Source organism: Alexandromys fortis, unplaced genomic scaffold (genome assembly GCF_014885135.2).
Source record: "Alexandromys fortis isolate MF-2015 unplaced genomic scaffold, M_Fortis_MF-2015_v1.1 scaffold_152, whole genome shotgun sequence".
In the NCBI taxonomy this organism is placed as follows: domain Eukaryota; kingdom Metazoa; phylum Chordata; class Mammalia; order Rodentia; family Cricetidae; genus Alexandromys; species Alexandromys fortis.
Genome location: NW_026068045.1, coordinates 1,563,417 through 1,590,058, shown reverse-complemented (window position 1 = coordinate 1,590,058; position 26,642 = coordinate 1,563,417). Strand labels below are relative to the sequence as shown.

At 52.4% G+C, this 26,642-nt stretch overlaps 1 protein-coding gene across 2 annotated transcripts; it reads left to right on the top strand.

The window, feature by feature from the left end:
* Window positions 1-6,342: 6,342 nt before the first annotated feature.
* Window positions 6,343-25,548, top strand: Sema4a (semaphorin 4A). 2 transcript variants are annotated; one of them, XM_050118761.1, is made up of 15 exons: window positions 6,343-6,633; window positions 7,318-7,485; window positions 8,983-9,143; window positions 9,998-10,060; window positions 10,282-10,380; window positions 10,586-10,691; window positions 11,340-11,456; window positions 11,811-11,935; window positions 12,034-12,206; window positions 14,014-14,164; window positions 20,987-21,167; window positions 23,058-23,176; window positions 23,276-23,433; window positions 23,705-23,805; window positions 24,281-25,548. In XM_050118761.1, exons 2-15 carry the CDS (start codon window positions 7,347-7,349, stop codon window positions 24,871-24,873), a joined length of 2,286 nt encoding a protein of 761 aa, XP_049974718.1. In that variant the 5' UTR covers window positions 6,343-6,633; window positions 7,318-7,346; the 3' UTR covers window positions 24,874-25,548. The 2 variants fall into 2 exon arrangements, with proteins under 2 accessions (XP_049974718.1, XP_049974719.1); XM_050118762.1 differs by lacking the exons at window positions 6,343-6,633; window positions 7,318-7,485; window positions 8,983-9,143; window positions 9,998-10,060 and having other exon boundaries at window positions 10,300-10,380; window positions 10,569-10,691.
* Window positions 25,549-26,642: the final 1,094 nt, after the last annotated feature.

The window sequence follows — 26,642 nt, the reverse complement described above, 5'->3', positions numbered from 1 at the left end:
CTTCTGCTCCTTCTAAGTGAGGCAACAGGGTGCGTGTGCTGGGCTTGTCAAGTCCCTCAGGGCTCCTGACTTGCAGAATGCTCTGGCAATCCAAAGCACAGTGGGCAAATCCATGGGGGGATTTGCAGAGGGAGAGGATCTCTGCGCTGGGTGTGAGCTGGATGAGGGAAGCAGAGGCATGCCAAGTCGGGGACAGACTCAACAGGAACTTAAAGAGAGGCAGAGCCCAGAGGACACCAGGGCACCATGGTACTACAACCGTCTCCTTAGTCAGGAAGTGCGAAACCTGCTCCAGAATTAACCACCAGAGCAGAGGACAGACATGGGCTGCCTCTCCCATAGTAGGTCTGTGCACCATGTGCATGCAGTGCCTGTGGCAGCCAGGAGAGGGCATCAGATTCCCTTATGACTGTTGTCAACTGCCATGTGGGTGCCAAGAATCAAGCCTGTGTCCTCTGGAAGAACAGCCATCTCTTAATTGCAGAAACTGCAGAGCCATCTCTCTCTAGCCTCATTCTCCATCTTAGTTTTCTAGACAGATGGTCCCAGAGCTCAGCAACTGGGCAAGACTGACTGTCCAGCAAGACCCAGAGATCTTTCTGTCTCCTCCTCCCCGGAGCACACTGCTACACCTGACTTTTTCATATGGGTGCTAGGCAGTCACGCTCCCACGGTTATCGTTTTCCCAGCTGAGCTGTCTCCTCAGCTTTCTTTTCTTTTAGAGATGAGGTCTCCGGTAGCCCAGTCTGGCCTGGAGCATCCTTTTTGTTTGTTGTGGATTTTTTTTTTGTTTGTTTGTTTATTTGTCATGAGACAGCATCTCACCAGGCACTTTAGCTGGCTTGGACTCACTACGTAGATCATGCTAGCCTCGAACTCACAAAGATCCGCTATGTCTGCTAGAAATAGGGGTGTGTGCCACTCCATATACTAGTCTCTCTGCTTCTTCGTCCTGAGAGCTGGGGTGACAGGCTTGTACCTCTACACCACATCTCATTTTTCCTCACTTGTCACAACATAGATGGTCATCAGAAGTAGGAAGCAGGGCTACCCAGGGTCTCCCCTCTCTCTGCCTGAGGGACAGATAAGTGCCTATACCAGCTCCAGATTGACGCTGGGTCCCAGGTCTTTCCACTTCTTGGGCTTGCTCTCCATATCTTGTTCCAGTCAGTGCCAGCTGGAATCCCTCACTAGAGACTGAGGTGGCAGGAATATGGGGGAGGGGAAGAAGTCGGCAGGAGTCCAAGGGGAACAAGGACCTGGATGTAGGAGGCCGTGGTCAGAGCTGGGTGGCCAGCATGGTAGTCCTCATGGACTGAGGCACAGGACCGGTAGAGAAGTTTGGGGGCTTTCAGGGAAGGTGGGGTGATGTCAAATTCTCACACTGCTCCCCAGTCCCTGCTGTCTCCTTTCCTCTACATTCACCCCTTAAGCTGCCTGTGGCTAATTCTTCCTGGTCTCTTTAAGAGCTGCCTGGGAACTGGGGCACTGGAGGGGGCTGGCAGGCCCTCTCCCCTACCATGCTGGCCCTTGCTCCGCCTCGCCTCTGCCTGGGTACAGACTCTGCTGGAAGTCTCGGTCGCCTGGGCTAGGGTCTGTGTTGCAGGGGTAAGGTGTAAAGTGGTCCTCGGGAGGGGACCGTGATCCTGGGGGTGGGGGTGAGTGCCACAGCATGGAGTGTCTGTGTGCCAGCCAGGGTGCTATGGTGGGGGTGTGAAGTCTGTCTCTCCTACCTCTTTGGGGGGCAGGGCATCCCCAGGAGCCACCGTTTGCCTGGGGCTCTTACCTCCCTCCCCACCTCCTTTCCCCCAGGGACTTTCATTTGCTAAAGTCCACCAGCCACTCACTGTCCTTCCCACCATCAACAATAGCGGCTACTCCATCTTCCCACAGGTAGGAAAACCAAGGCTAAAGAATCAGAGGGAACTGCATTCATAGCAGTAGAGGCAATGGCTTTTTCCTTTCCTTGTCAACAAGAGAGCCAGGTGTCCGACCAGTCCTTTGGTTCCCTCTCCAACCACGGCCACACAGGAACTAAAAGCCTTGTTCTCTTGTTTGGAAGCTTAGCTCCAGGGTAAGGTGGGGAGGAATGGGACACTGTGGAGCTGAGGAGACCTGTAGGCACCCTTTTTCTTGGATCGCTATGGGAGGCAGTCCCTTCCAATCCTGCCACAGAGACAGGGCTCACTTCCCTCAGAGCTAAGGTGGTGGCAGCAGAGTCAAGGACCTCGATGGGGATGGGGCCTTCTATGCCTCAACCTCTGCTTCCCGCCCTGACTCCAGTTCCTCAAGTGCCTGGGGCTAGTACCTGCAGCCCTGCGGACACAGGCCCAAAGTAGTATGGCAGGGACTGTGACAGTGGAGCTTAGAAAGAGTGATTGACCCTGCTGAGTCCACTTCTACCTTCAGCACAGGGCATCTCCTCCTCAGCAGTCCCACCCTGAAAGGCAATGTTTACCCATCTCAACCTAGACCCACAAGGGAACCAGCACTGGCTGGTGAAGCCTCCTGCCCTGCCTGGCCCCTCCAGGGCACTCACTTCCCCTTTCCTAAAAACACTATGACGTTTGCAGCAGGGCCAGGCTGCTCGCAGGTGGCCCCAAGAGCCCTTCTTTTATTTACGTGAGCATGAGAGGGCAAGGGGCCAATCTGGGATCACATAGCAAGTTATAGACAGTCAGGCTGGCACCCAAAGACCCTGCTTCCTAGGTCCATGGTGCCCAGTGGGCAGTCCTGAGCTCCTAGAAAGCCAACCGGCAGGGTCTTTCCTAGTTCCTCCCTTGGTTGAAGAAGTTGAGGTTCTGCAGAGACAGGAGTTCTGAAGACAGGGTTACTCAGGAGCAGGGCATCTTCTAAAGCTTCTCTGCTTGCTTTTGCAAATGAGAAAGAGTCAGGAGGAGCGCTGTGTCTAATCTTTTGTTCCCACTTACCGGTAGACTTTTGGGAAGTTCTTTCTGGTCTGCCTCTTATCCACCTCTTACAGCACAGACCTTGGGGTTCAGGGGGTGTGAGCTGATGACCTCTGGAGACACCATTTCCTTTGTAAGGCTGTAAGGTGGCTCAGGAAGGGAGTGCAGTACCTGGACCTGAGAAGAGTAGCCCCTCCCTCAGAGGTCAGGGTATCAGTGAAGATGGTCTCTTAAGCATCTTGGTGGAGACCCCTGCTTCCATATATGTCTTTGTATACATCTTCATTGGTAAACTCCAGTTGTCGGTGACTGGCTAGCATCCAGGTGCATCTTCCTGATGCATTCACAGTACTTCAGAAGGCTGGAAATGAAGAGAAACTGGCCATGAAGGAGATTGCCTCAGTGGTCTCCTGAGCCCAATACCTGCACACTGGTGACGGCTGAGGGTGACAAAGGAGCTGAGTAAGGACCCCGGGGGTTAGAGGATGCCCCCCCCCCGGCCACATCTGGAGTCCTGCCTACACATATGAGAATCCAGAAGCCACAGGAGTGGGGCACAGCGGGACAGGAGAGGAGGAGGAAGAATATGGGGAGATTCTAGTCCCTCCCACTTAGAGATGCGGTCGCCATGGTGACTAAGGACCAGTGAGGTGGGATGGGGTTGGGGATGGGGGTGGGAGGGTGGCGGGAAGGAGGCACCGGGAGACCGGAAAGCCAAGCCGCCTGGCATTCCAGGGGGAGGGAAGCTTAAAGGCATCCCCAGCTCCAGGTAAGAAGCGGGAGAGCCGACAGACGGTGCGGAACAGAGGGGCGGGCCATTGTCTGGCGCTGACTCTGCCCTGAGGAGGGGAAAACCGAGAAGTCAGACCATTGTGTGTAATGCTCAATGCAGCTTCCAGCACTAGCCAGACTGGGAGAGGGAACCCAAGAGGCTCTGGGTAAGGGGTCAGGCAGATGGAGAGGGGAGGGTGGTAAGAATGCTGGAGACCTGCAGGGACAGGAAGAGGTGGGGGGTGCTGATGGGGACATGGACTGGGGACATCCTTAGTGCCTTCACACGTGCACACGCGCACACACACAGAGAGAGAGAGAGGGAAAGAGAGAGGGCACTCAATCCATGTAAGTTGATTTGAGTGACTATAATCATAAGAGAAGGTCAGGGCCATGGGTTGAAAGAGGAGCAGGAAAAGGATATCCCCCCCAAAACCCTGCTCTCCTGAGGGCTGCCCCTAAAGCTAGGAAGAAAAGGAGGTTGGGAAAACTGGACCTGTCAGTCACTGGTGAAGCCTGGGGTGGTTTCTCTCAGAGCAAGGCAGGGGTAGGGTGAGGAATCAACCCTCCAGCATCCCTCCCTCCTCACTCCTGCGTCCATTACTTTTGTTGATCAAGTCCCACGGGAAGGAGCTACTCTCCTTTACGGTCTAGGGGTTGTGGGAGGACTTGGGGGGACTGGAATTTGATGGGGGAGCTTAAGTTTAATGCTGTTATTTCCGGGGGCTGACATACTCCTGGGGATTCCCCAGACTGAGCTCCAGGCCTTATGGGGAATTGAGTTGCTGGAACAGGAATGGGGCAGTGAAGATGGTGTTTCCCTCTACAGACCGCCTGCTGCCTGACGCCAGCCCTGGCTCAGATGCTTCCGGTCACTGGCCTTGGTTTCCTCATTTGTGTAGCAAGGGAGGGTGTGTGGCTTCCCAGCTCGGAGCTTCCTGGGAGCAAAACCTAATACATAATTTGTGGGGCCCAGCATGAATGAAAATGTAGTCCTCTTTAAAAGAAAATGTTGAGGACTTTCAAGACAGCAGCAGCCAAGTGAGCCTCCACGCTTACTAAGCACAGCCTCTCCTGAGGACAGGGCCCTAAGTGACTGAAACTGTGAGATGTAAGGGTGAGGGGTGCTGTTGGGGTGAGGGGTGCTGTTGGGGTCCTGTGCCTTTCTCTCACCTGCCTCTGCTCTCGGCTTGGCCTGAAAGGCGCTGTGAGGAGAGAGTGGGTGGCACCGCGGGACAGAAAGTACCTGGGCTGAGATCAGATGGCCTCTCTTAGAGGAGGTTTCTCTTCCTTCTGAGTCAGGAATCATCCCAGAGTGACTGGAGGGATCCGAGAGTCTCTGACCCTCCCACCCTGATGCTTGCTTACTCCATCCATTGATCAGCTCTGAGCTAAGTTAACCCACTAGGGCAGGAGGTGGGAGCCAGCCGACAGCGTCCCCGACCTGCGAAAGCTGGGAGGCCTGCAGCCCCCCCCCCACAACGCCTCACCCTGACCAGTGGGAGCAGGAGGGCACTGGGACTTGTGGGGAGCAGAGATAGGAAGAGCACTGGAGCCACTTCTCTGGCTCCCCCATCACGGCTCCTCCCTATGACCCAGATAGGCCAGTCTGTCCCCAAAGAGAGGCCCTGGGTGGTGGCTTCCCAAGCCTGAGCTGGAGGTCAAGGAGACTCAGAAGACGATGTCAGGAGAGCAGAGAGATTGGCACAGTCGTGACAATCAGCGTCAGGGTTTGGGGGAGTCTTAGTAAGTTTTGACAGAACTAGTCCTCACGAGTGGTCTGTGTGAGCCCAGCTCATGAACCATGGCAGAGATGGGAGCAGAAGGAGACACTCTCTCCACCAAGGAATGCTTCTACCCGGAGCTGTAACTGGAAGGGTAGAGGTTGTCCTTCAGGAAGGACCATCCTGGCAGCGAGCAATGTGTTTAGGATGGAGATGGCATACTTACTGGAGACAGAGCAGCCCGGGTCATTGTGCCCATCAACTTGAAGTCAGCTGACCTGGGTGAGTGGGCGGGAGCCCAACCATTCTTTATTGGCCTCGGAACCCTTGGTGCCTCATTAACCCTGCATTACGAGGCCTACTCCGAAGCCTCTGGGGAGGAAGACCAGCCACCATTCCAGCTGGGCGTCTCATGTATCCTATGAGGCATGAGCTCAAATGGGAAATTCTCGAAGTTCCCATTGGCCTGATGCTGCCCTAAGTGTGGGGAGATCGGTCTGCCGGTGGGCGTCCTCAGCAAAGTCATAGATACAGACCTAAGATGGGTTTGTTGTTGTTGCTGCTATCTGTTTGTTTGTTCTGAGGCAGGGTTTCTCTGTGTAGCCCTGGTTGTCCTGGAACTCACAGAGATCCACCTGTCTCTGCTTCCTGAGTGCTGGAATTAAAGGCGGGCGCCACCATGCCTGGCTTTAATGTTTTACCTTTTGAGGATGTGGGAGGTGCGAAGGTTGGGCCCCTATAGCTATTTCTCAGTAGGTGGCAGCAAGGGACCCACTCCAGGGTCAGTGAAAAAGAGGAATATGAAAGACGGTGTCACACTGAGTGTGTTGAGCAAGAGGAGACCGCAGCTCAGGCTGTCTAGAGCGAAAGTGATAGACAGGGGCATCACTGAAATGGCCTAGGAGAAACTCTTAATTTCTTGATAGACTAAGCTGAGGGAGGAGGTGTGTCTCCTACTGAGCCTGTGAGCCTCTCCCTCCTCCAGTCTCCCCGCCCTGATCCACCCTTCATCAACTTCCGCCCAAGCCAGGATCTGTCACAACTCGAGGTAGAAATTCAGGTTTCCCTGGCCTGGAACCCACAGCGGCTGGCTCTCGCAGGATGGGTGCCTGGAGGGCCGCACTCCCATTCCAGCCAGGTTGAGCCTTCTTTATCTGCCTGAACCCCCTCCTTTGCCTTGGATGCTTCAGGGTTTGAACTCAGGACTTCTCAGTGTGACTGGCTCAAGGGTATGTGGGATGAGGTGGGCAGCTTGCTTTCGGTGGTTATGGGGGAGGTTGATGCCGCGCTCCAAGGAGCCAGACAGCAGAGGCACAGAGACAAGGGGGCTATAGAGTTTGGGAGTCTGCCAGGGACTCCTGCCCGGGCCACTCCCAGGAAATGCAGATGGCCAAGCTGGCAGATAAACTGGCATGCCCCTGCCCCCGAAGAAGAAGGCTAGATGGCCCGATAAAACAAAAGTAGAGCCCCTGGGGGCTAGGGAAAGAGTGGGCTGCTTGCCTGGGTTGGGATGAGTAGCAGGCAAAATGTGTAGCCACAGCTGAGTGACAGGCCAGCCTGGGGATCTACCCTTTTCATACAGGAACTTTATGCCCTTCATCCAGGGCCAGGAATGATCAGGGCTCTGGACCATGGGGGCAGGAGATGCTAAGGGGCAAGAGTGGAAAGGTTCTCCTGGGTGAGAAAAGAGAGGTGGGTTTTAATCAGAGGAGAGCAGAGGCACAGCATGGGCCACGCCAGGACCCCTATCTAGAGGAGGGAGAGGGGGAGGCAGCAGTGAGGCTGTGAGTGGAATGGAAGCGAGACTCTGAGGGCCCTTCCAGAGAGGAACTTCTACCCCCTGGGGCTCTCCTATTGGCCCTCAGAAAGGGTGTGGTAAGCACTGCTCACCCAGAAAGTGCCTGTTTCCTCAGAGCCATCTGGTGACAGTCTCTGTCTGACCATGGCCCTACCATCCCCGGGCCAGGACCCCTGGAGTCTCCTGGGTGGTTTTTTCTGCCAACTGCTCCTGCTGCTGTCACTGCCACCTGCTACTGGGACTGGTGGGCAGGGGCCCGTGCCCAGAGTCAAATATCATGCAGGTAAGTGCCTGGTAACTGGGAGGGATGGATGTTAGTGTAATAAAGATGCAGGGGTCAAGAAGGGGGAAGGGACTGTCAGAGGGAGGGCAATGGAATGGAGAAACAGAGATACCAGGGAGCAGTGGAGGGCCCGGGAGAAGGGAAGACATGGCTGCTGTTACCCTTCTCCTGCTAAGCCAGTGATTTTTCTTCCTCTTCTCAAGTGTTCCTATCACCAAGCAAGACCTTAAATTCCTGACTGCTTTCACAGCTGCAGGTGTCCCAAAGCTAAAGCCCATGCTAGATTGTCTATGGAACTGGTCATTCCAAGCCAACTGCAGAGATCACACAAGGCCAGGTTGTGTCCATAGGAGAGGCACCAAGAGAAGGCGCCAGCTCATCTGGGGGTGTGCTGGAGCATGGCACCCAGCCTCAGTGGTTTCCTGCTGGGGTTGTGGGGCTCTGAACCCTCTTATTCTAGGAAATACCCCAAGGGAAGTGTTACACACACACCACACACACACACTCCATACACCATCCGTGTAGAAATTAGGCAGTTTTGTTCACAGCTTAGCAGCCTTCTGAGGCAGAACAGCAAAGGTGATGAAGTGTCGGTGGAAAGAGGGGCATCCTTAGGTGGATGGGAGTGCAGACACAAGCATGACTGGGCTTCAAGGGGAAGCGGGTGAGACCTCGGGATGAGGAGAGCACAGAGTTCAGGGCAGGGCAGCTCATGAGTACCTTTCCCACTTGGTCTTCTGACTCCTCCTGGTCCTAAGAGTCCTTGATACCAACATGGTAAGAAACAGGCTGTGCACATCTAACCAAATGTGCCAATGAGGGGGGGCTAAAGTGCTCACTCCTCCTGACTGGTGTGCCAGTTCAGTGGGGGCACACACGTGCAAGGGCACACACGCTACCACAGTAGGCAGTGAACGGGCCCTAGTAACCAACATACTTAGCCTGTCCCAGCGGCATTGAGGCATGCCCACACTGCTGGGCTCAAGAGGGGGAGGATGAGGCCTTTCTAATCACAGTATTGCTGGTGGTGGGAGAGTCCTGTGACAGAGCAAGAGAAGGGAACAGGGGAAGTGGAGGTGGCGGGGGTCCGTAACCATGACTTGTCAAGCAGACAGCAGTCACCTCTGCTGCTTGTGACTGAGAACCCTTTCCTGTGTCTACCTGTCAGCTGTTATCCCAGCTTGCCTCACTGCAGCCCCGCCAAGCCTGAGAATGCATTGTCTGACTTCACTTCATTTCCTGTCTGTGTCTTGAGCAGGCTTCCCCACTACCCCCTAGCCCCAGGCTGTCACTACCATGTCCTTGGCACTCTTCTCTTCTGGGGACTCAACTCACAAAGCACAGGTGTCTGCTGTTGGAGGATCAGGGAAAAGGGGGCTGTGGGCATAAGAGCTGGCCCAGCTACTGAGGCCTGCCACCCCTCTCCCACCTTTTCCTCAGGAATGGGCTGCTGTTCACAGTTCCTCCCATTCTCTTCTTATCACTGCCCCCCAACAGGAGATGGGCACAGAGCCCTCAGCTTCTTCCACCAAAAAGGCCTCCGAGACTTTGACACGCTGCTCCTGAGTGCCGATGGCAACACTCTCTATGTGGGAGCTCGAGAGGCTGTCCTGGCCCTGAATATCCAGAGCCCAGGAATCCCCCAGCTGAGGAACATGGTGAGGAGCCTGGAGCCCAGGGTCTGACTGGAAGTAAGGACAGCTCTGCTCGCTGTGAAGAGCCACCTGCCACTCCCTGACTCAGCAGTGACAGGATGGAGATGCCACTGTGGTCTCGCTGTTTACCGAGTCCCTGAATACCGATTGAGTAACATTTGCTGAAATGGCTGATACGGAAATCACTGGCAAAAGAGAAAAACATTGACTCAAACCAGTGACTCAGATAATTTGCTGTACACCTACCTACTAGAGAAGTCCTTGATTCTTGAGCTATCATCACCCCAATGATAGCAAGACAAGGGAAAGAGGGAGGGGAGGAAGGTCTACGGCGTGGATTCTTCCTGGTGTGTGGTCTCTTGGCCATCTGCACATATGGGGTATGTTAACCTTGCAGAGTCCTGGGCTAGGAATGTAGTTCTGTGGCAGAGCACCTTGTCTGGAGTCCGGAAGGCTCTGAGTTTGATATCTGTACCCCTATGTGGCATCTCCAATGGGTGGCTCAGGAGCCAACAGTTTGCCCCAGGAAACGTGTGGGTTATATATAACCACTGCTGTGTATGCCAGGCACTTATGCATGCCATCTAACTGCAACTGCCAGCAGCCTGTGACCTGAGCCAGAGTGCATAGTCGGTTGGTTGCTGAGTCTAGATTTGAACTCTGATCTGTCCGGTTCAGCCACAGAGCCATGTCCTGGAAACTATAGTTCCAATCCAATTGGCGTTGTGACTGCCTACCAGAACACCACTACCTACCTTACTGGTGTTTTTACACCAGAGCCGGAGAGGGGATGGTGGCTTATAGAAAAACCAAAGACCTACTTCCTTTCATCTGCTCCTCGTAACTCTCCACTTTAGATACCCTGGCCAGCTAGTGAGAGAAAAAAGAATGACTGTGCCTTTAAGAAGAAAAGCAGTGAGGTGAGTGAAGTGCCCATGACCCCTGCACGTGGGGGAGCAGCTTGTAAGACCCGACCCCACTCCCACCCATCCCCTCCCTCCACCCACTCCCCCACCTATCCCCTCCCCCACATCCCAACNCCCCCCCCCCCCACATCCCAACCCCCCCCACCCCCCACCCCCCCACCCCGGAGGAGTTTGGGGTGAGAGGCTAGGCAACTTGGTTTCTCTGCTTCCCCTAGACACAGTGTTTCAACTTCATCCGTGTCCTGGTCTCTTTCAACACCACCCACCTCTATGCCTGTGGGACCTTTGCCTTCAGCCCTGCTTGTGCCTTCATTGTGAGTTCTCTGAGCCCTCTTGTTCACAGGCTCCCAGCACCTCTCTCACACCCACCCCGCCCCATAGCTTTGGGAATCTCTGGTCCCTGAGGACCCTCGTAAGATTCCTGGCCCCAGACCAATGTCCCTCTCTGTGCCTTGTGGTCCTCATCTATGAGATGTGCGACCCTGGCATTCCGGGCTCCCAGCCTCTTCCCCCCTCTAGGAGCTCCAAGATTCCCACCTGTTGCCCATCCTAAAGGACAAGGTCATGGACGGGAAGGGTCAAAGCCCCTTTGACCCGGCTCACAAGCACACAGCTGTCTTGGTCGGTGAGTACCAGGGTTCCCAGACCAGGCTAAAACTTGCCTTTTCTAGTCACTGAGAAAAGCAAGGCACGACAGTTGTCCAAAGAAAAGGACGGAGGGAACCAGGAGCTTCGGAGGGCAAGATCATGGGAGAGCCAGAAAACCCAGCCATTAGCCCCTCCTGAAACCGTCCCCAAAGGGGTGCAAGGAAATCCATGTGGGGAGATAGCAGGTCTGGTTGTCTCCAGGTGAGCCCTGAGGTTCAGCCACTTGTTTATCTGTACACGGGTGAAGGCCTCTCCTAACGCTTTCCACATTGAGCCAGGTACTGAGGGGCTACAAGGAAGTCATGTGTCTCTGCATGGACACGAAGCATCTCAGACTTCCCACCCTGGCTTCCTACAGGAGATGGTCATTGTCTTTTGAGAAGACTTAAAAGATATGCAGGGACCCAGGGTGTGGGAGCACAAGACAGTCATATTCTGGGATTGGTGTTTAAGGAAGGACCAGAAAAAGGCTCCACAGGCCACTGTGGCTAGAGCAATCTAAGGGTGGCCTGCTGTGTGTGTGGAGACAGTATGAGCTGGGCTTCGGGGTTCTGCAGAGGGTACAGGATAGGGAGGGCAGGCAGCCTCCCATACACCTGCTTCTCCTTGCTCTCCCTGGTTCTAGATGGGATGCTCTACTCGGGCACCATGAACAACTTCCTGGGCAGTGAGCCCATCCTGATGCGGACACTGGGTTCACAGCCTGTTCTCAAGACTGACATCTTCCTCCGCTGGCTGCACCGTAAGGCCCTGACTCCAGTCAGCATGAGCTTGGGACCACTTCCTGCCCCTGGGTCTGCAATTGGCTTTAATTCATTCAGCTCTCTTTGGGAAAATGAATCAAAAAAGTACATACAGCTGGCTGGGGTGATGCACGACTTTAATTCCAACATTTGGGAGGCAGAGGCAGCAGCAGGTGGACCCTGAAGGGCGGCCAGCCAAAGCTATAGTGAGATACCATCTCTAAAAGAAAGAGTACAAATGGGAGGCGGCCTGTCCTGGCCTCAGAACCCACCTAATGTGTCCCTGAGGGGACCTGAGCATCCTAAGCCCCCTAAGTTCAGTCCCCCTAAGCCTGTCTGTCCTGCCCCCACAGCGGATGCCTCCTTCGTGGCAGCCATCCCATCTACCCAGGTCGTCTATTTCTTCTTCGAGGAGACAGCCAGCGAATTTGACTTCTTTGAGGAGCTGTACATATCCCGAGTGGCTAGAGTCTGCAAGGTCTGCCCTTGGTCTGGTGGAGGGCTGGCTGCCAGGGAGCCAATGGGAGTGGGGAGAGGCGGGTGCAGGGCCACGCGTGACTCCATTGGTTCCCCTAGAACGATGTGGGTGGTGAAAAGCTGCTGCAGAAGAAGTGGACCACCTTCCTGAAGGCCCAGCTGCTCTGCACCCAGCCAGGCCAGCTGCCATTCAACATCATCCGCCACGCGGTCCTGCTACCCGCCGATTCTTCCTCCGTTTCCCGCATCTATGCAGTCTTTACCTCCCAGTGGTAAGCAGTGGGGCAGGGCAAAGGGGGCTCCGGGATCCCAGTGAGGCAGGACCTGGAGAAAGTCTACTGTATACACTGAACTTTACACAGGAAAGCTTTGAGCCTTCCAAAGGTGTTCAGCTGCAGGGATCCTGCTGTCTTTTATGCACCAGAGAAACAAGCACAGAGACTAGCTTTACTTGGCTACTTCCAAAAAGGATGAAAGTTTACAGAAGGCAGACACTAAAAATCAGCAATATACCCAGCGTGGTGGTGCATGCCTGTAATCTCAGCACTTGGAAAGTAGAGGCAAGAGGATAAGGGAATTGGAGGCCAGTCTGGTCTACACGGAGAGAGCTTGTCTCCAACAAAACATGGATGAAAAGGCTAGACTGGGTGGTGAGAGAGGAGGTTCAGGACAAGGACTGATGTCCCGAAATAAGCAAGGACTGCAGTGCGCTCAGCCGGTGGAGGGCTTGTCTAGCGTGTACAAAGACCTGTACTTTGATGGTTTACTCTTTTGGCTTTTTGGGGGGCCCGCCACCCAGCTCCAAATAAATCACACATGGAGGCTTATTCTTAGGAACGCCCAGCCTTGGCTTGGCTTGTTTCTTGCCAGCTTTTCTTAACTTTACATTATCCTGACTACCTTTTGCCTCTGGGCTTTTTCCTTTTCTTACTTCTGTATATCTTACTTTCGCTCTTACTGGCCCCTGATGTCTTTCCTTGTTCTCTCCCAGCTCCTCCTGCTCCTCAGTTCTCTCGTGTATCCTCTCTGCCTGCCAGCCCCGGCTAACCTTGCTCCTTCCTTGCTATTGACCATTCAGCTCTTCATTAGACCCTCAGGTGTTTTAGAGGGGCAAAAAAAATCACAACTTCACAGAGTTAAGCAAATGCAGCATAAACAACAGCAACATACCTTAAAATAATAATCCCCAACAAAGCCCTGATCCCCGGATCTACGTAAGTCAGAGGTAGTGGGACAAGAGACTCTGGGGAAGAAAAGGCTCTCGAGAGGATCAGACATTCAAGGTCGTTCTCAGGTGCCTTGTGAGAAGAGCCTTGACTACTGGAGACTGTCTCAAAAACAAACGAACAAACAAAAACCCCATCAATTAGGTAAAGAAGTGGGAATAGAGGGAAATGGCCCTCAGGTAGCACAGATTCTGTGGCCATACTAGGAACAAGTTTTTCCTCAACTTCTCAGTGGCCAGAGCCGAAAGGGAGGCTATGACTGAAATAAACAGGAAGGCCTTGCTCACAGACCAACAAAGGTTAACTGATTTGCCAAACCACAACCACGGTCTGCCATCACCATATTTAGGCACCTGCCAACCATGTGCCAGGAAGCAAAGGTTTCTGGTGTGCAGTGTCTGGTGAAGTGAGGTGCAGAGCTGAGAGCCCAGTGTGTTTACAGAGTGAGTGGCCTGTGGTTCAGCACAGTTCAGTTCACAGAAGAACTAGCAAAGCTGTGGCTCATTCTCTGAGGACAAGAATCTAGGGACCAAAGAAGGCTCCGTGTGAATCCAGCCTGCAGCAGGTTCTACCACTCTTCCTGTGGACACAGCCTGGGCAAGACAGGCAGGGGCCACCCCAGGGCCTATGCCCCAATTAATCCTCATTAGAAACAGTCGTGTTTCAGATCCTGTGATGGGCTTCCAGCCAGGTCTTAACCCAGAGCCAGGGAACCCTCCAGCACTTGGCCTGTCTCCTGCCCTCCGGGCCTGCTGCGATCCCACTGAGCTCTCCGGGGCAAGGGGCTGGAGGGCAGGGATTGTAAAGGGGAGGAACCCGTACTGAGTGCTCTCTCGGCTCCCGCTATCTTCAGGCAGGTTGGTGGGACCAGGAGCTCGGCTGTCTGCGCCTTCTCTCTCACCGACATCGAGCGTGTCTTTAAAGGAAAGTTCAAGGAGCTGAACAAGGAAACTTCCCGATGGACCACTTACAGGGGCCCGGAGGCCAACCCGAGGCCAGGCAGCGTGAGTACCGCCTACCTGTCCCAGAGCCTCCCAGAATGCGTGTGAAAGCACCACCTTGGCATGGTAAATGCCCACACACCAGCCCATGTGCTGCAGATGTCCCATGCTGCCCTACGTCCAGAATGGTCGCCAGGGCCACCTCTTTCCAGTGCTAAGTGAACACCAGATGCCCGGCTGTTTCGCCGAGGAATTAAGAGCACATGGGTTGGGCGCTAAGCACAGTCCTAGGCAGCTTCGCCCTTGTTTTGTTGTTTCCAGATTGGGTCTCACGTAACCCAGGCTGGCCTTGAACTCCTGATTACCCTGCCTCCACCTCCCAAATGCCTAGATGTCGGGCATGTGCCTCCATGCCCAGCTTTTCACCTGCATATTTTCCTGTAACTTTTTTAAACTCTGAATTCTGTGTGTGCATATTCAAGAGTCAAACATGCTGAGTGCTTGGTGTACGCCTGTAGTCTCTGCACTCCAGTGGAAGCTGAGGCAGGGCGATCAAGGCAAACTCAGGCTATACAGCAGGATTCTATCCCAAAGATGACAGAATGGGTAAATAAATACAAAATCAAGGCTATGCAGTGGTGGCACACACCTTTAATCCCAGCACTCGGGAGGCAGAGGCAGGCGGATTTCTGTGAGTTCGAGACCAGCCTGGTCTACAGTGCTAGTTCCAGGACAGGCTCCAAAGCCACAGAGAGACCCTATCTCGAAAAACCAAAAAAATCAAGGAAATCTACCGGACTGGTACTGAACCTCCAGTCCCATCCCGGGCTGGCCTCAGACTCACCTCCCACCTCAAGATCAAGTGCCCTGCCCCTCCCCGCTTCCTTCCTGCTCAGCTGCTGTGACACAACAGTGGTAGCTTGAAATCATTTTAAAGGCCGTGTGCATCTAGGAAATTAGCAAACTCTGCAAATCAGCTTTCCAGTCCCTTCCTTCCCAATGTCCTGGTCCTAACCTCTGTGCGAGCTTTGGAAGATGAGAATCAAACCCAGGGCCTCGCACACCGTGTGCCCGGCAGGGGCTCTAATGTTGAGCCACATTCACCACCCCTAGTAATTTTTTAAAAAATATTTATTTATTTATTTATTTATTTATTTATTTATTTATTTATTTATTTATTTATTATGTATACAGTATTCTCAGTACTCTGTCTGCAGGCCAGAAGAGGGCACCAGATCTCATTACAGATGGTTGTGAGCCACCATGTGGTTGCTGGGAATTGAACTCAGGACCTTTGGAAGAGCAGGCAATGCTCTTAACCTCTGAGCCACTCCAGCTCCCCCCTAGTAATTTTTTTAATTATTTTTTTTTTGAGACAGGGTTTCTCTGTAGCTTTTTTCAGTTAATTATTTATTTGTTGTCTGTGAATGCGTGTGTGGGTGCATGTGTGCCATGGCGTATGTTTAAAGATTAGGGGACAATTTTAGGGAGTTTATTTCCTTCTGCCATTGTCGGCTTTACCTCCTGAGTCATCTCACCTGCTCCCATCATAGTAGTTTTGGCGAGACTAATAATATATATTAATATATCCACACCTGAGCCAGGTAGTAAGCCACAATTTCTTTTCCTCTTCATATACTTTTTGTTTTCCTGGGGTTAGTAGTTATCCTAATCTTTTTTGCTGGCTTTTTCTAAGCTCTTAGATTCATTTCAACCCCTTCCTGACCTCAAGTCAGGCTGTTGACTCTAAATAATTCCAGTCTCTATGAAAACCTATTGGCTGCAGCTGAGATTGCTGACTTCCTCCTCTTCCCTTGGTCACTCTCCAGTGACCAATTTTCTGTTTCTTGCACGCATACCAGGGCTGCATCTTCCTTTTCTGTTTCTCCCCCTGTCCCCCGTTTGTTTTTTGAGACAGGGTTTCTCTGTGGTGTAACAGCAGAACAGCTTTAGCTTTGTAGTCCAGGCTGGGCTCAAACTCGTAGAGATCCCCTGCCTATGCCTCCCAAGTCCTGAGATTAAAGGCATGCGCCACCATGGCTTATTCCCCCTTCTTTCTTTGGAGACAGAATTTTTGTAGCTCAGGCTGGCTTTGAACTCTATGTAGTTGAAGATAACCTGAATTTCTGGTCTCCTGTCTCCATCTTGAGTACTGGGCGTGTAAACAGGCACCATCAGGACTGGTTCCTGTGACCCAAGGCTTCCTGCATGCTAGGCAGACATTCTCCTAACAGCTGTCCCCACCCTCACCTCTAACGCCCTCATTTTAGCAGAAGTCGTCCTCTATAGACTCTGACGAAATAAAGATGCTGCAGGAGCTGAGATTTTGGAGGTGTTGGATGCTGAAAACCACATTTACTCCACTCTCATGGTTAACGGTTTGGATAGGATTATGTAACTTTGGAACTGGAACTATTTCCTGCAAACTTTGAAAGACTCATTCTGCTTCTAAAGTTTGTTTGTTTTTGAGACAGGATTTCTCTGTGTAGCTCTGGCTGGCCTCGAACTCACTCTGTAGACTAGGCTGGCCTCGAACTCACAGAGATCTGCCTGCCTCTGCCTCCTGAGCGCTGGGATTAAAGGCGTGTGCCACCACCACCAGGCAAGGCTCACTCTGTTACCTGTAACTTCCAGAGCTGCTTTGTAAAGTCCTAAGCTGTTTGGGCACCTAACCCTTTGGATGTAACTTGTTTTGTCTCGCTGGACTCTTCTAATGTTTAAGTTATGTATTTGTTCGGTTATTTGCTTGTTCTGTGTGAGGGGTCAGAGGTCATTTTACAGGCGTCACTTCCCTTCTTCCATTAGGGAGAGAGCACAGGCCACCCTTGGGCTTGGCAGCAAGCACCTTTACCTGCTGAACCACCTGCCAGTCCCTGCTGCTTTCATGGTCACCCAGTGACCTCTTTAGCCAGGAACCTCTATTTCTTTTCTTCAGTTCTAAGAAATATCCTTGTGCTCCTCATCTCAGACACTGTTCTATTGCTGTGAGGAAACACCATGCCAAGGAAGCTTAAGAAAGAAAATGTTTAATTAGGGGGCTTGGTTACAGTTTCAGAGGCTGCCTGAGGAGTCCAGACATAGGCACTGGATCCCCTGGACCTGGAGTTACAGATGCTGTGAGCCACTATGTGGGGGCTGGGGACTGAGCTCAGGTCCTCTGCAAGAGCAGTTAATACTCTTTACACTGAGCCATCTCTCCAGCTCCCTTATTTTAATTTAATTTTTTGAAATAGGTTTTGCTATGGAACTCAGCCTGGCTTCAAAATTGCAATTCTCTTTCCTCTGTGTTTCAAGAGCGGGGGTGACAGACATGTGCCACCACTCACACTATTAGACTTCTAATAGTCTAATGATGTCACAGATAACATAAAGGGGTTTTGGTGTGTGTCTCTATGCACATATGTATGTGTGTGCATGCGTGTGTGTGCATACATGATATAGGCCAGAGGCTGATGTTCTGTTTCTTCCTCAATTGTTCCACCATCTTTCTTTTTCTCTCTCTCTCTCTCTCTTTCTTTCTTTCCTTCCTTCCTTCCTTCTTTCTTTTCTTTTTTTTTCTTTTTTTTTTTTCAAGACAAGGTTTCTCTGTGTAACAACCCTAGCTGTCCTGGAACTTACTTTGTAGACCAGGTTGGCCTCGAACTCACAGAGATCTGTCCGCTTTTGCTTTCCATATGCTAGGACTACTATGTCCAGCCTTCCATCTTGGTTCCTTTTGTTTTGTTTTGTTTTGTTTTTGAGACTGATCGCTCACTGAACCTGAAGATCACTGATTGGCTGGATTGGCTGTCCATCAAGCCCTAGCCAGCACTGGAATTGCATGCTGCACCTGGCTTTTAAGGGGCTGCTGGGGACCCAAACTTAGATTCTTATGCTTGTGTATTTATTGATTAAACCATCTCCCCGGCCTCTCCCCTCCCTTCCCCCCTTTTTTCAGACAGGGTTTCTCTGTGTAGCCCTGGCTGTCTTGGAACTCTGTACACCAGGCTTGAACTCTGAGATCTGCTTGCCTCTGCCCCATCCGGCTACCCAGCCCCCAAAATTTAAAAATGTGGTTTGTTTACTTGACTCAAGATCCAAATAAGATCTACAAATTGTGATAGATTCCCCTCCCCTCCTTGGTTTTTCGAGACAAGGGTTCTCTGTTGCTCTGGCTGTCCTGGAACTCACTCTGTAGACCAGGCTGGTCTCGAACTCACAGAGATCTGCCTGCATCTGCTTCCAAAGTTTGTGATTAAAGGCGTTTGCCACCACCATCCAGCTAGATTGTTTTTTAAAGTCTCCTATCATTTATACTTTATTTTCTTTTTAAGATTTATCTTTATAGCTAGGTTATTTGTTTTTGTTTATGTGTATGTCTATATGTGTGTTTCTCTGTAAGCCACATTTGTGCAGCAGCCCACAGAGGTCAGAAGAGGTCAGATCCCTTGGAGCTGGAGTTCAGCACAAGCATTCTCTATCCTCAGCCGTCTCTCCTGCCCCGTCCCCTTTGTCTTGCTGTTAACTTGTCTTACAAGAGTTGTCTAGTCTACATCCTAGTGGTGTTTCTGTGATGTAGTTTATCTAGTTGTGTGTGTGTAAGATGTGAGTGTGTGTGCCTTGAGACTGGGTCTCAGGTAGCTCACGCCAGCTAAGGATGACCTTGACCTCCTGACCCTCTTGCTTCACTTCCTGAGTACTGGGGTTCTCAGGTTTGCCAGGTCAGTGAGATTGGAGACTTGGGCAGAGTCGGCTTGGATTTGCAGGTGAATGTTGCTGCCCGCCCCTCCATTGAGATATGAGGCACCTGCCTGTTCTCACCTGAGGTAAGGGCTCCTCTCATTTCAAGAATGAGATAGCATCCTCCCTCTCTGCCTAGGAATGAGATTTTCTGTGACATTTTCTTCTCTTTGAATTGTTTTTGTTTCCCCTTAGGTATTTCTGCCTTTCCTCTCCCTCTTCCCTCCCTACACCTCTTTCTCTCTCTAGTTAAAAAAAAAAAAATGGGGCCTGGAAAGATGTCTCAGTGTTAAAAAGCACTGGCTGCTCTTCCAAAGGACATGGGTCTGATGACACGGTGGCTCACAACCTTCTGTAACTCCAGCTCTAGAGGATCCATTACCCTCTTCTGGCCTTCCTAGGCATGCACAAAGTACACAGATGAACATATAGGGAAACATCCTTATACATAAAGTTAAATGTAAACAAAAATATTGTGGGGTGGTAGGGAAGTTTGGCCCCAGGGTCTCTGTTATCTTGGCCTGGCTGGCCTGGAACTTGTGTAGACCAGGCTGGCCTGGAACTTGTTGTGTAGACCAGGCTGGCCTCAAAGTCACAATCTCTCTTTCCCATTCTGGGATTAAAGGCATGTGTTAGCACACCTGGCTTGTGTGTGTGTGCAGAGAGAGAGAGCCTTACTTTGTAGCCTAGCTGGTCTTGAACTCACAGCAAACCTTCTCTGCCAGACTGGAGTGTGCGGATGTGTGTGTGTGTGTGTGTGTGTGTGTGTGTGTGAGAGAGAGAGAGAGAGAGAGAGAGAGAGAGAGAGAGAGAGAGAGAGAGAGAGAGGTATGAGTCACCACACCTGCCTTCGTCTTGTGTTATTTTCCTGTGTGGTTTAGTTTCTGTCTTTGTTGTAGTTTTACTTACAAATCAGGTGCTCCTTGGCTGTGTGCACTTACATAAAATGTGATGGTTTACACCTGTAATCCCAGCACTCAGGAGACTGAGGCAGACTGAGAGCCCAACACCAGCCTGGGCTTTGCAGCCACATCCTGTCTGGAATTTTAGAAAGCGTGAGAGAGTCTGGAGAGGTGACTCAGTGGTGAAGAGTGCTTAGTGGCAGCACTGAGGAGGCAGAGGCAGGCGGATCTCTGTGAATTAGAGGCCAGCCTGGTCTACAGAGCTAGTTCCAGGACAGGATCCAAAGCTACAGAGAAACCCTGTCTTGAAAAACCAAAAAAAAAAAAAAAAAACAACTTACTATTTTTGCAGAGGACCTGAATTTGGTTCCCAGCACCCATGTCAGACGGCCTGAGGGCATCTGAAAGAAACCTCTGGCTTCCACAGGCACGTCCACACATAAAGAAAAAGGAATAAAATGCAATATTTAAAAATATTTTTTAAAAATCTCCATAGCAGGAGGCAAGAATAGGTACATGTATCCTTTGCTGGCTTAAAAGCAAGATAGAGATGTTGTCTAGATGTGGTCACCTCACTTTACAGGTGAGGAGTTTGTGGCTCAAAGGGGTGGAGTTTCTTCTGCTGCTGTGCCCCGTAGTAACTGCACTCCATGGCTTTTAGGTGACAGTGGCTTCAGGATGATATTTTTGGATCGGGAGGAAAATTCTCTTGAGCAAATATGCTCTCCAGTTGACAGGGCCTCCAGGAACAGCCGGTCCAACACCCTCGAGCATGAGTGAGAAAAGGGGGGCTCAGAGTGGAGGAGGAACTCCCCAAGTCACGAAGCAAGTTCATACAAAACTGCCACACCACCCTTCTCTGTCACTGACTCAGCACTTGTGCTGGGTGCCATGCCTGGGACCACAGCATGGCGTGCCTGCCTGAGGAGCCTTTGTGTTGCTCCATGCCTGGGACCACAGCGCGGAGTGCCTGCCTGAAGGAGCCTTTGCGCTGCTCCATGCTGGCATCGATGCAGGCATCGAAGAGCAGGGCAGTGGGAACAGCTGACACGGTGCTCAGGGCCTGCCGCCCTGCCCTCGTTATTAGTCCATTTCAGCCCGACAGGGAGCCTGGGGGTACTGGGTCTGAGTTTTAACCTCACCTGGAACTGAGGAGTGTCCCGAGGAAAGGGCAAAGGAGAGAGTGGCGGGGGCAGGGGGTGCAGCCATGTATGCGCCGAAGGGAACATGCCAATTGACACAATCTGCTGCCTCTCTTCTCTAGTGCTCCACAGGCCCGTCCTCGGACAAGGCTTTGACCTTCATGAAGGACCATTTCCTGATGGATGAGCACGTGGTAGCAAGGCCCCTTCTGGTGAAGTCTGGTGTGGAGTACACGCAGCTTGCTGTGGAACTAGCTCAGGGTCTGGACGGGAGCAGCCATGTGGTCATGTATCTGGGCACATGTGAGTATAGGGTTCCAGAATGTACCTGTGTATCTAAAGCTGACCTTGAACTGATCCACCTGCCTCTACCTCCCAAGTGCTGGGATCACAGGTATATGCCACCGTGATCAAGTTTGGTTTTATGTAGTATGTAGATCTAACTCAGGGCTTTATGTGCTGCAGGCAAGCACTCTACCAGCTGGGATATGTTTTCAGCCCTATCATTTTTTTTAAGATTTATTTATTTATTAAGTATACAACATTCTGCCTCCATGTATGCCTGCACGCCAGAGGAGGGTACCAGATCTCATTACAGATGGTTGTCAGCTACCATGTGGTTGCTGGGACTCGAACTCAGGACCTCTGGAAGAGCAGCCAGTGCTCTTAACCACTGAGCCATCTCTCCAGCCCCAGCCCTATCATTTTTGAACAGACAGAAAAGACTAAAAGAATCCGGTGGAGAGGGTGATCCAAAGATGGCAAGAGAAGAGACGCTTGGCAGGTGGCTGGGCTGGAGATAAGGGAGCTGGTGTCTGAAAGCTTCCTGTCTTCTAGGAGACAGGAGGATCAGGGTCAGGAGCCACCAACCAGGGTGGACTCAGGAGAGAGGGCTGGCTCTAACATTGGTTCTGGAGAGAGAGAGGGACTGTTGGTTAGGGGATGTGGCTAGATTGTTACAAGTTGAGGGCACGGTGCTTTACTGTGAGAAAGCCACTGGCTTCACTCACTCTTCAGGCTGAGCTAGAAGGCACGTCTCTGCTACACCTTTGCTGAGCGTACCCCAGGAAAGACACAAACAAGGATTCCCATGCTGTGGAGTGGGTAGAGACAGGCTGTAACTGTTCTGAATGGGAACACTGCCTGGAGCTTTAGCTACAAGGTTAGAAAATCAAGGCAGAGTGAAGGGGGTCCTGCCAGGGGAGTCTGCCTTCTTAGTGACGGGTCTCATTCTGACACTCAGGGGAGGTGACAACTTGGTGCATCTCTCTCTCTCTCTCTCTCTCTCTCTCTCTCTCTCTCTCTCTTTCAGTTTTTTGAAACAGGATTTCTCTGTATAACAGTTCTGGTTGTCCTGGAACTTGCTCTGTAGACCAGACTGGTCTCGAACTCACAGAGATCCGCCTGCCTCTGTCTCCTGACTAAAGGCGTGCACCACCACCACTTGATGTTTTATTTCATTTTTGAGACAGGGTCTCACCATCTAACCCTTGACTGGCCTGACACTCACCACGCTGCCTCGAGTTTCCGGGTGCTGGGAAGCTGCAACCATTAAAAGGGTAGTCAGAAGCAGGGCTTGGTGTTGTGAGCCTGTTATCATAGTTACTTAAGAGGCTGAGGCAGGAGGATTACTCTGGGCTACAGAGTAAGACCCTGTCTCAACAAGTAAAAAGAGGGCTGGGAATGCAGCTCAAGGGGAGAGCACTTGGCAACATGTGAGAGGCCCTGAACTTAAGCCTTCGCTTACCCCAATACTAGAAAAAAAAAAAAAAAAAGAAAGAGGCTCAGTTGTGAGGACCAGAACTCAGAGGCTCAGTACCCATGGAAATGCTGGGTGCTGCCCTGAGTACCTATAAATCCAGCACTAGGGGCAGAGGGTGGGCAGATGAGTGGATTCCTGGTGCCCGTTTACTAGGCAGCCAGTCCAGACTGGTTCCAAGTTCCCTGAGAGCCCCTGTCTGAGCAAATCCAGTAGAGTGAGTCAGATAGCTAACTTTGACTTCTGTCCTCCATGTGCAGGTGTGCAAGCACACCTGGCAGGTACATACATCAAAAACACACACACACACACACACACACACACACACACACACACCCGTCGGTCCCTGGACCACAGAGGGTCTCGAGTGCCTGGCCTGCTGGGCAAGTATGTGAGGCCCTGAGGGAAGCTCCACGTTCTCTTTGTTCCCCCAGCCACAGGATCCCTGCATAAGGCTGTGGTACCTGAGAACAGCAGCGCTTATCTTGTGGAGGAGATCCAGCTGAGCCCTGAGCCCGAGCCTGTTCGAAACCTGCAGTTGGCCCCCACCCAAGTGAGAAGAGACCCGAACAGAATATGGTCTTTCTGTGGGGATGAGCTGGGGAGCCTGGGCCAGGCCGTGGGGCTCCTGACCCCCTCCATTCTCTTCCAGGGTGCTGTGTTCGCAGGCTTCTCAGGAGGCGTCTGGAAAGTTCCTCGGGCCAATTGCAGAGTCTATGAGAGCTGTGTGGACTGTGTCCTTGCCAGGGACCCTCACTGCGCCTGGGACCCTGAGTCAGGCATCTGCAGCCTTCTGTCTGGCTCTACCCCGTGAGTGTTGGTCCTGGATGGGGGCTTTCCTTACACAGTTTCTGCCACTATTCCTTCCCCTCAAGGGGCGCCAACACATTCACTCCCAGGTTCCATGCCGCTGCATCCAGTTCTAGAAGGTGGCCTTTTGCAGGGTGGTTTTGAAGGTGCCCCTGTTTCCTTCACCTGGTGGTCCTAGCCCTTCTTCCCTTTATCCTCCCTCCCCCTTCTGCTCCCACTTCTGTGTGTTGGCTCGCCTTCCTTCTCAGGCCGTGTTTGCCTTCCTTCTCAGGAGAGCCTGGAGACAGGACATGGAACAAGGCAACCCGGAGTGGGCGTGTGCTCGAGGCCCCATGCCCAGGAGCCCCAGGCGTCAGAGCCCCCCTCAACTTAGTGAGTGTGGGCTGGGGGAGGTGCCAAGGATGGACTGGAACCTGACTGTGGATAGGAGAAATCCTGAGCTGGAGCTGCACTAGGATCCAGGTTGAGGTGGTTGTGGGTTTGGTGTCTGTGTTGGAATTAGGAATACTGGAGGCTTGCCTACAGCCACCCACGCCATGCTGGGCCGTGCACAGACCAGATCTTGATGATTTCAGAAACTAAGGGTTGGATCTGGTTAGACGTTAGCTGGGAGAAAGACAAGGGGAAGGAAAGGAGGGTCTAGTTTGAGTCTAGCTTGGAGACAGAGCCTTGAGTTTGGGGGTTGAAATGGAATCAGAAGACAGCCGGGTATGGTGGCTCACACCAGTAATCCTAGCCGTCAGGGTTGTCAAGAGTTCAAGGCCAGCCTGGGGCCAGATGCACGTAAGGCTGTCTCTCCCTCCCTTCTTCCCTCCTCCTGAATGTGTCATTCTTTGCTGCCCTTCAGTTAAAGAAGTCCTGGCAGTCCCCAACTCCATCCTGGAGCTGCCCTGCCCTCACCTGTCAGCCCTGGCATCTTACTACTGGAGTCACGGCAGAGCCACGATCCCAGAAGCCTCTTCTACCATCTACAATGGCTCCCTCTTGCTGCTGCCTCAGGATGGTGTTGGGGGCCTCTACCAGTGTGTAGCCACTGAGAACGGCTACTCATACCCTGTCGTCTCCTACTGGGTAGACAGCCAAGACCAGTCCCTGGCCCTGGATCCTGAACTAGCAGGCGTTCCCCGGGAACGCGTGGAAGTTCCACTGACCAGGGTTGGTGGTGGAGCGTCCATGGCTGCCCAGCGGTCCTACTGGCCTCACTTTCTCATCGTCACCGTCCTCTTGGCCATAGTGCTCTTAGGAGTACTCACCCTCCTCCTCGCTTCCCCACTGGGAGCGCTACGGGCTCGGGGCAAGGTTCAGGGCTGTGGGACACTACCCCCCAGGGAAAAGGCCCCATTGAGCAGGGAACGGCATCTCCAGCCCTCCAAGGACTATAGGACCTCTGCCAGTGACGTCGATGCTGACAACAGCCATCTAGGCACTGAAGTGGCTTAAACTGAGGGCACAGATGGGAACTGAGCAGGGAGAGCCCCTGGTCTGGTGCCTGAGTCTGGCACAGTGCCACCCCGACTAGGGTGAAGGCTTTCCTGCTATTGTGTGTCACCTGCAGCACCCAGTAGGGCCTCCCCTAGGGGACTTTCTTCTGTAAGCACATGGACTGTCTCCACGCCTGTACCCATGCCAGGACAGGAAGAACCAGATGGGAGTCTTCAGTCTTGATCAACCAACCCCAAGAGCTTCAGGAGACCCTGAAGCTGTGGCTGTCCAGGATTCCGTGGTGACACACCCGAGCATGTGAGCAAGCTGGGGTGGTTCCTGCAAACTTCATCCTGCAAGCTGCCACTCTGGAAGCAGCTGCTGCTTTGAAACACCAGCCCTCCCTTCTCCTGGGATCGCCAAGATTCTTTGGGAGCTGGCCCCCTGTGCTTCCCTGTACCAATCACGCCCTACTGCTTGGGAAGTCTTTTCTGAAGTCTGACCACCTTCTTGTTTCAGTTTAAACAGGTTGTTACTGTCTCTGCCCTGACTGGAATGGCGGGCATAATCTGAGCCTTGTTCTCTTGTCTAGTGTGGTTGACCCCTTGAATTCCTCCTTCCTTGTCCCTTTGTTTTGGGATTCAGAAAACTGCTCGTCACAGACAATTTATTTTTTATTAAAAAAGATACAAGCTTTAAGCAAGGCTGCTGATGTCTTTGTTGTGGCTGAGTTCCCACCAGGGTAGCCTGTGTGGAGGTCGAGGTTTTTGGGTGGGCTCTGCAGCTCCTGCCTGCGAGCCCCAGCCTGCCCCAGGCAGGGCTAGGACTGTGTGGACCAGCCTCAACTGTGCCTGCTAGACACTGGCTGCCACATCTGCTGTCCCCAGGACTCCTACGCTCATCATGACTCTGGTTCAGCTCTGCCCCACCCCCACCCTGGCCCATTCCGTCTGCACTGCTGACAAGACTCACTCTACCCACACCTCCACACTGCCTTTTCCTCCCTCTGCCAGGAAGTCACACTCTGGCCTGCATCTGAGGCTGCCTACCCCTCTGTCCTGTAGGGGGAACTCCCAGCAGGCCTCCACCTCACCTAACTGGCTCCCTCCCTCTTGACTACAGGTATACACACACACACACACACACACACACACACACACACACACGCACGCACGCACGCAGTGAATAGGGGTAGCCACCTGTGATCTCAGCACTCAGGAGGCAGAGAGAGGCAAGAGAAGCAGCAGCTGAAAACCAGTCTTGGCTACATAGTGAAACTGAGGCCAACCTGAGCTACAAGAATCTAAAAACACCCAAACCAAAAAGTCATTAACTTTCCCCATAACTCTACCTCCTCATCTATACTTGGTTTCCCTCTCCTATGACCACTGAACACCAAAGAGGGTCCACCATAGTCCCCCTTTGTCCCCTTCCCGAGTTCTCTTAACCCCTGTGATACAGCCCTCCCTACACTGTTCGGAAGATCGATTGTTCTGTCTTAACAGCAGAGCAGCGGCTTTGACCTCTGCTCAGCCACTGCCACAGTTGCCCCTTCCTCACAATCTTCTACTGTAGAGTTTTTTTTTTAAATATTTATTTATTTATTATGTATACAATATTCTGTCTGTGTGTATGTCTGCAGACCAGAAGAGGGCAGCAGACCTCATTATTGTGAGCCACCATGTGGTTGCCGGGAATTGAACTCATGACCTTTGGAAGAGCAGGCAATGCTCTTAACCACTGAGCCACCTCTCCAGCCCCTACTGTAGAGTTTTTAATAAGCTTTC

Coding starts and splice junctions, on each gene's coding strand:
- Sema4a (XM_050118761.1), top strand. CDS start 7,347: ATGGCCCTACCATCCCCGGGCCAGGACCCCTGGAGTCTCCTGGGTGGT. Junction 23,177..23,275: donor TGCAGTTGGCCCCCACCCAA/GTGAGAAGAGAC, acceptor ATTCTCTTCCAG/GGTGCTGTGTTCGCAGGCTT. Junction 23,434..23,704: donor CTTCTGTCTGGCTCTACCCC/GTGAGTGTTGGT, acceptor CTTCCTTCTCAG/GAGAGCCTGGAGACAGGACA.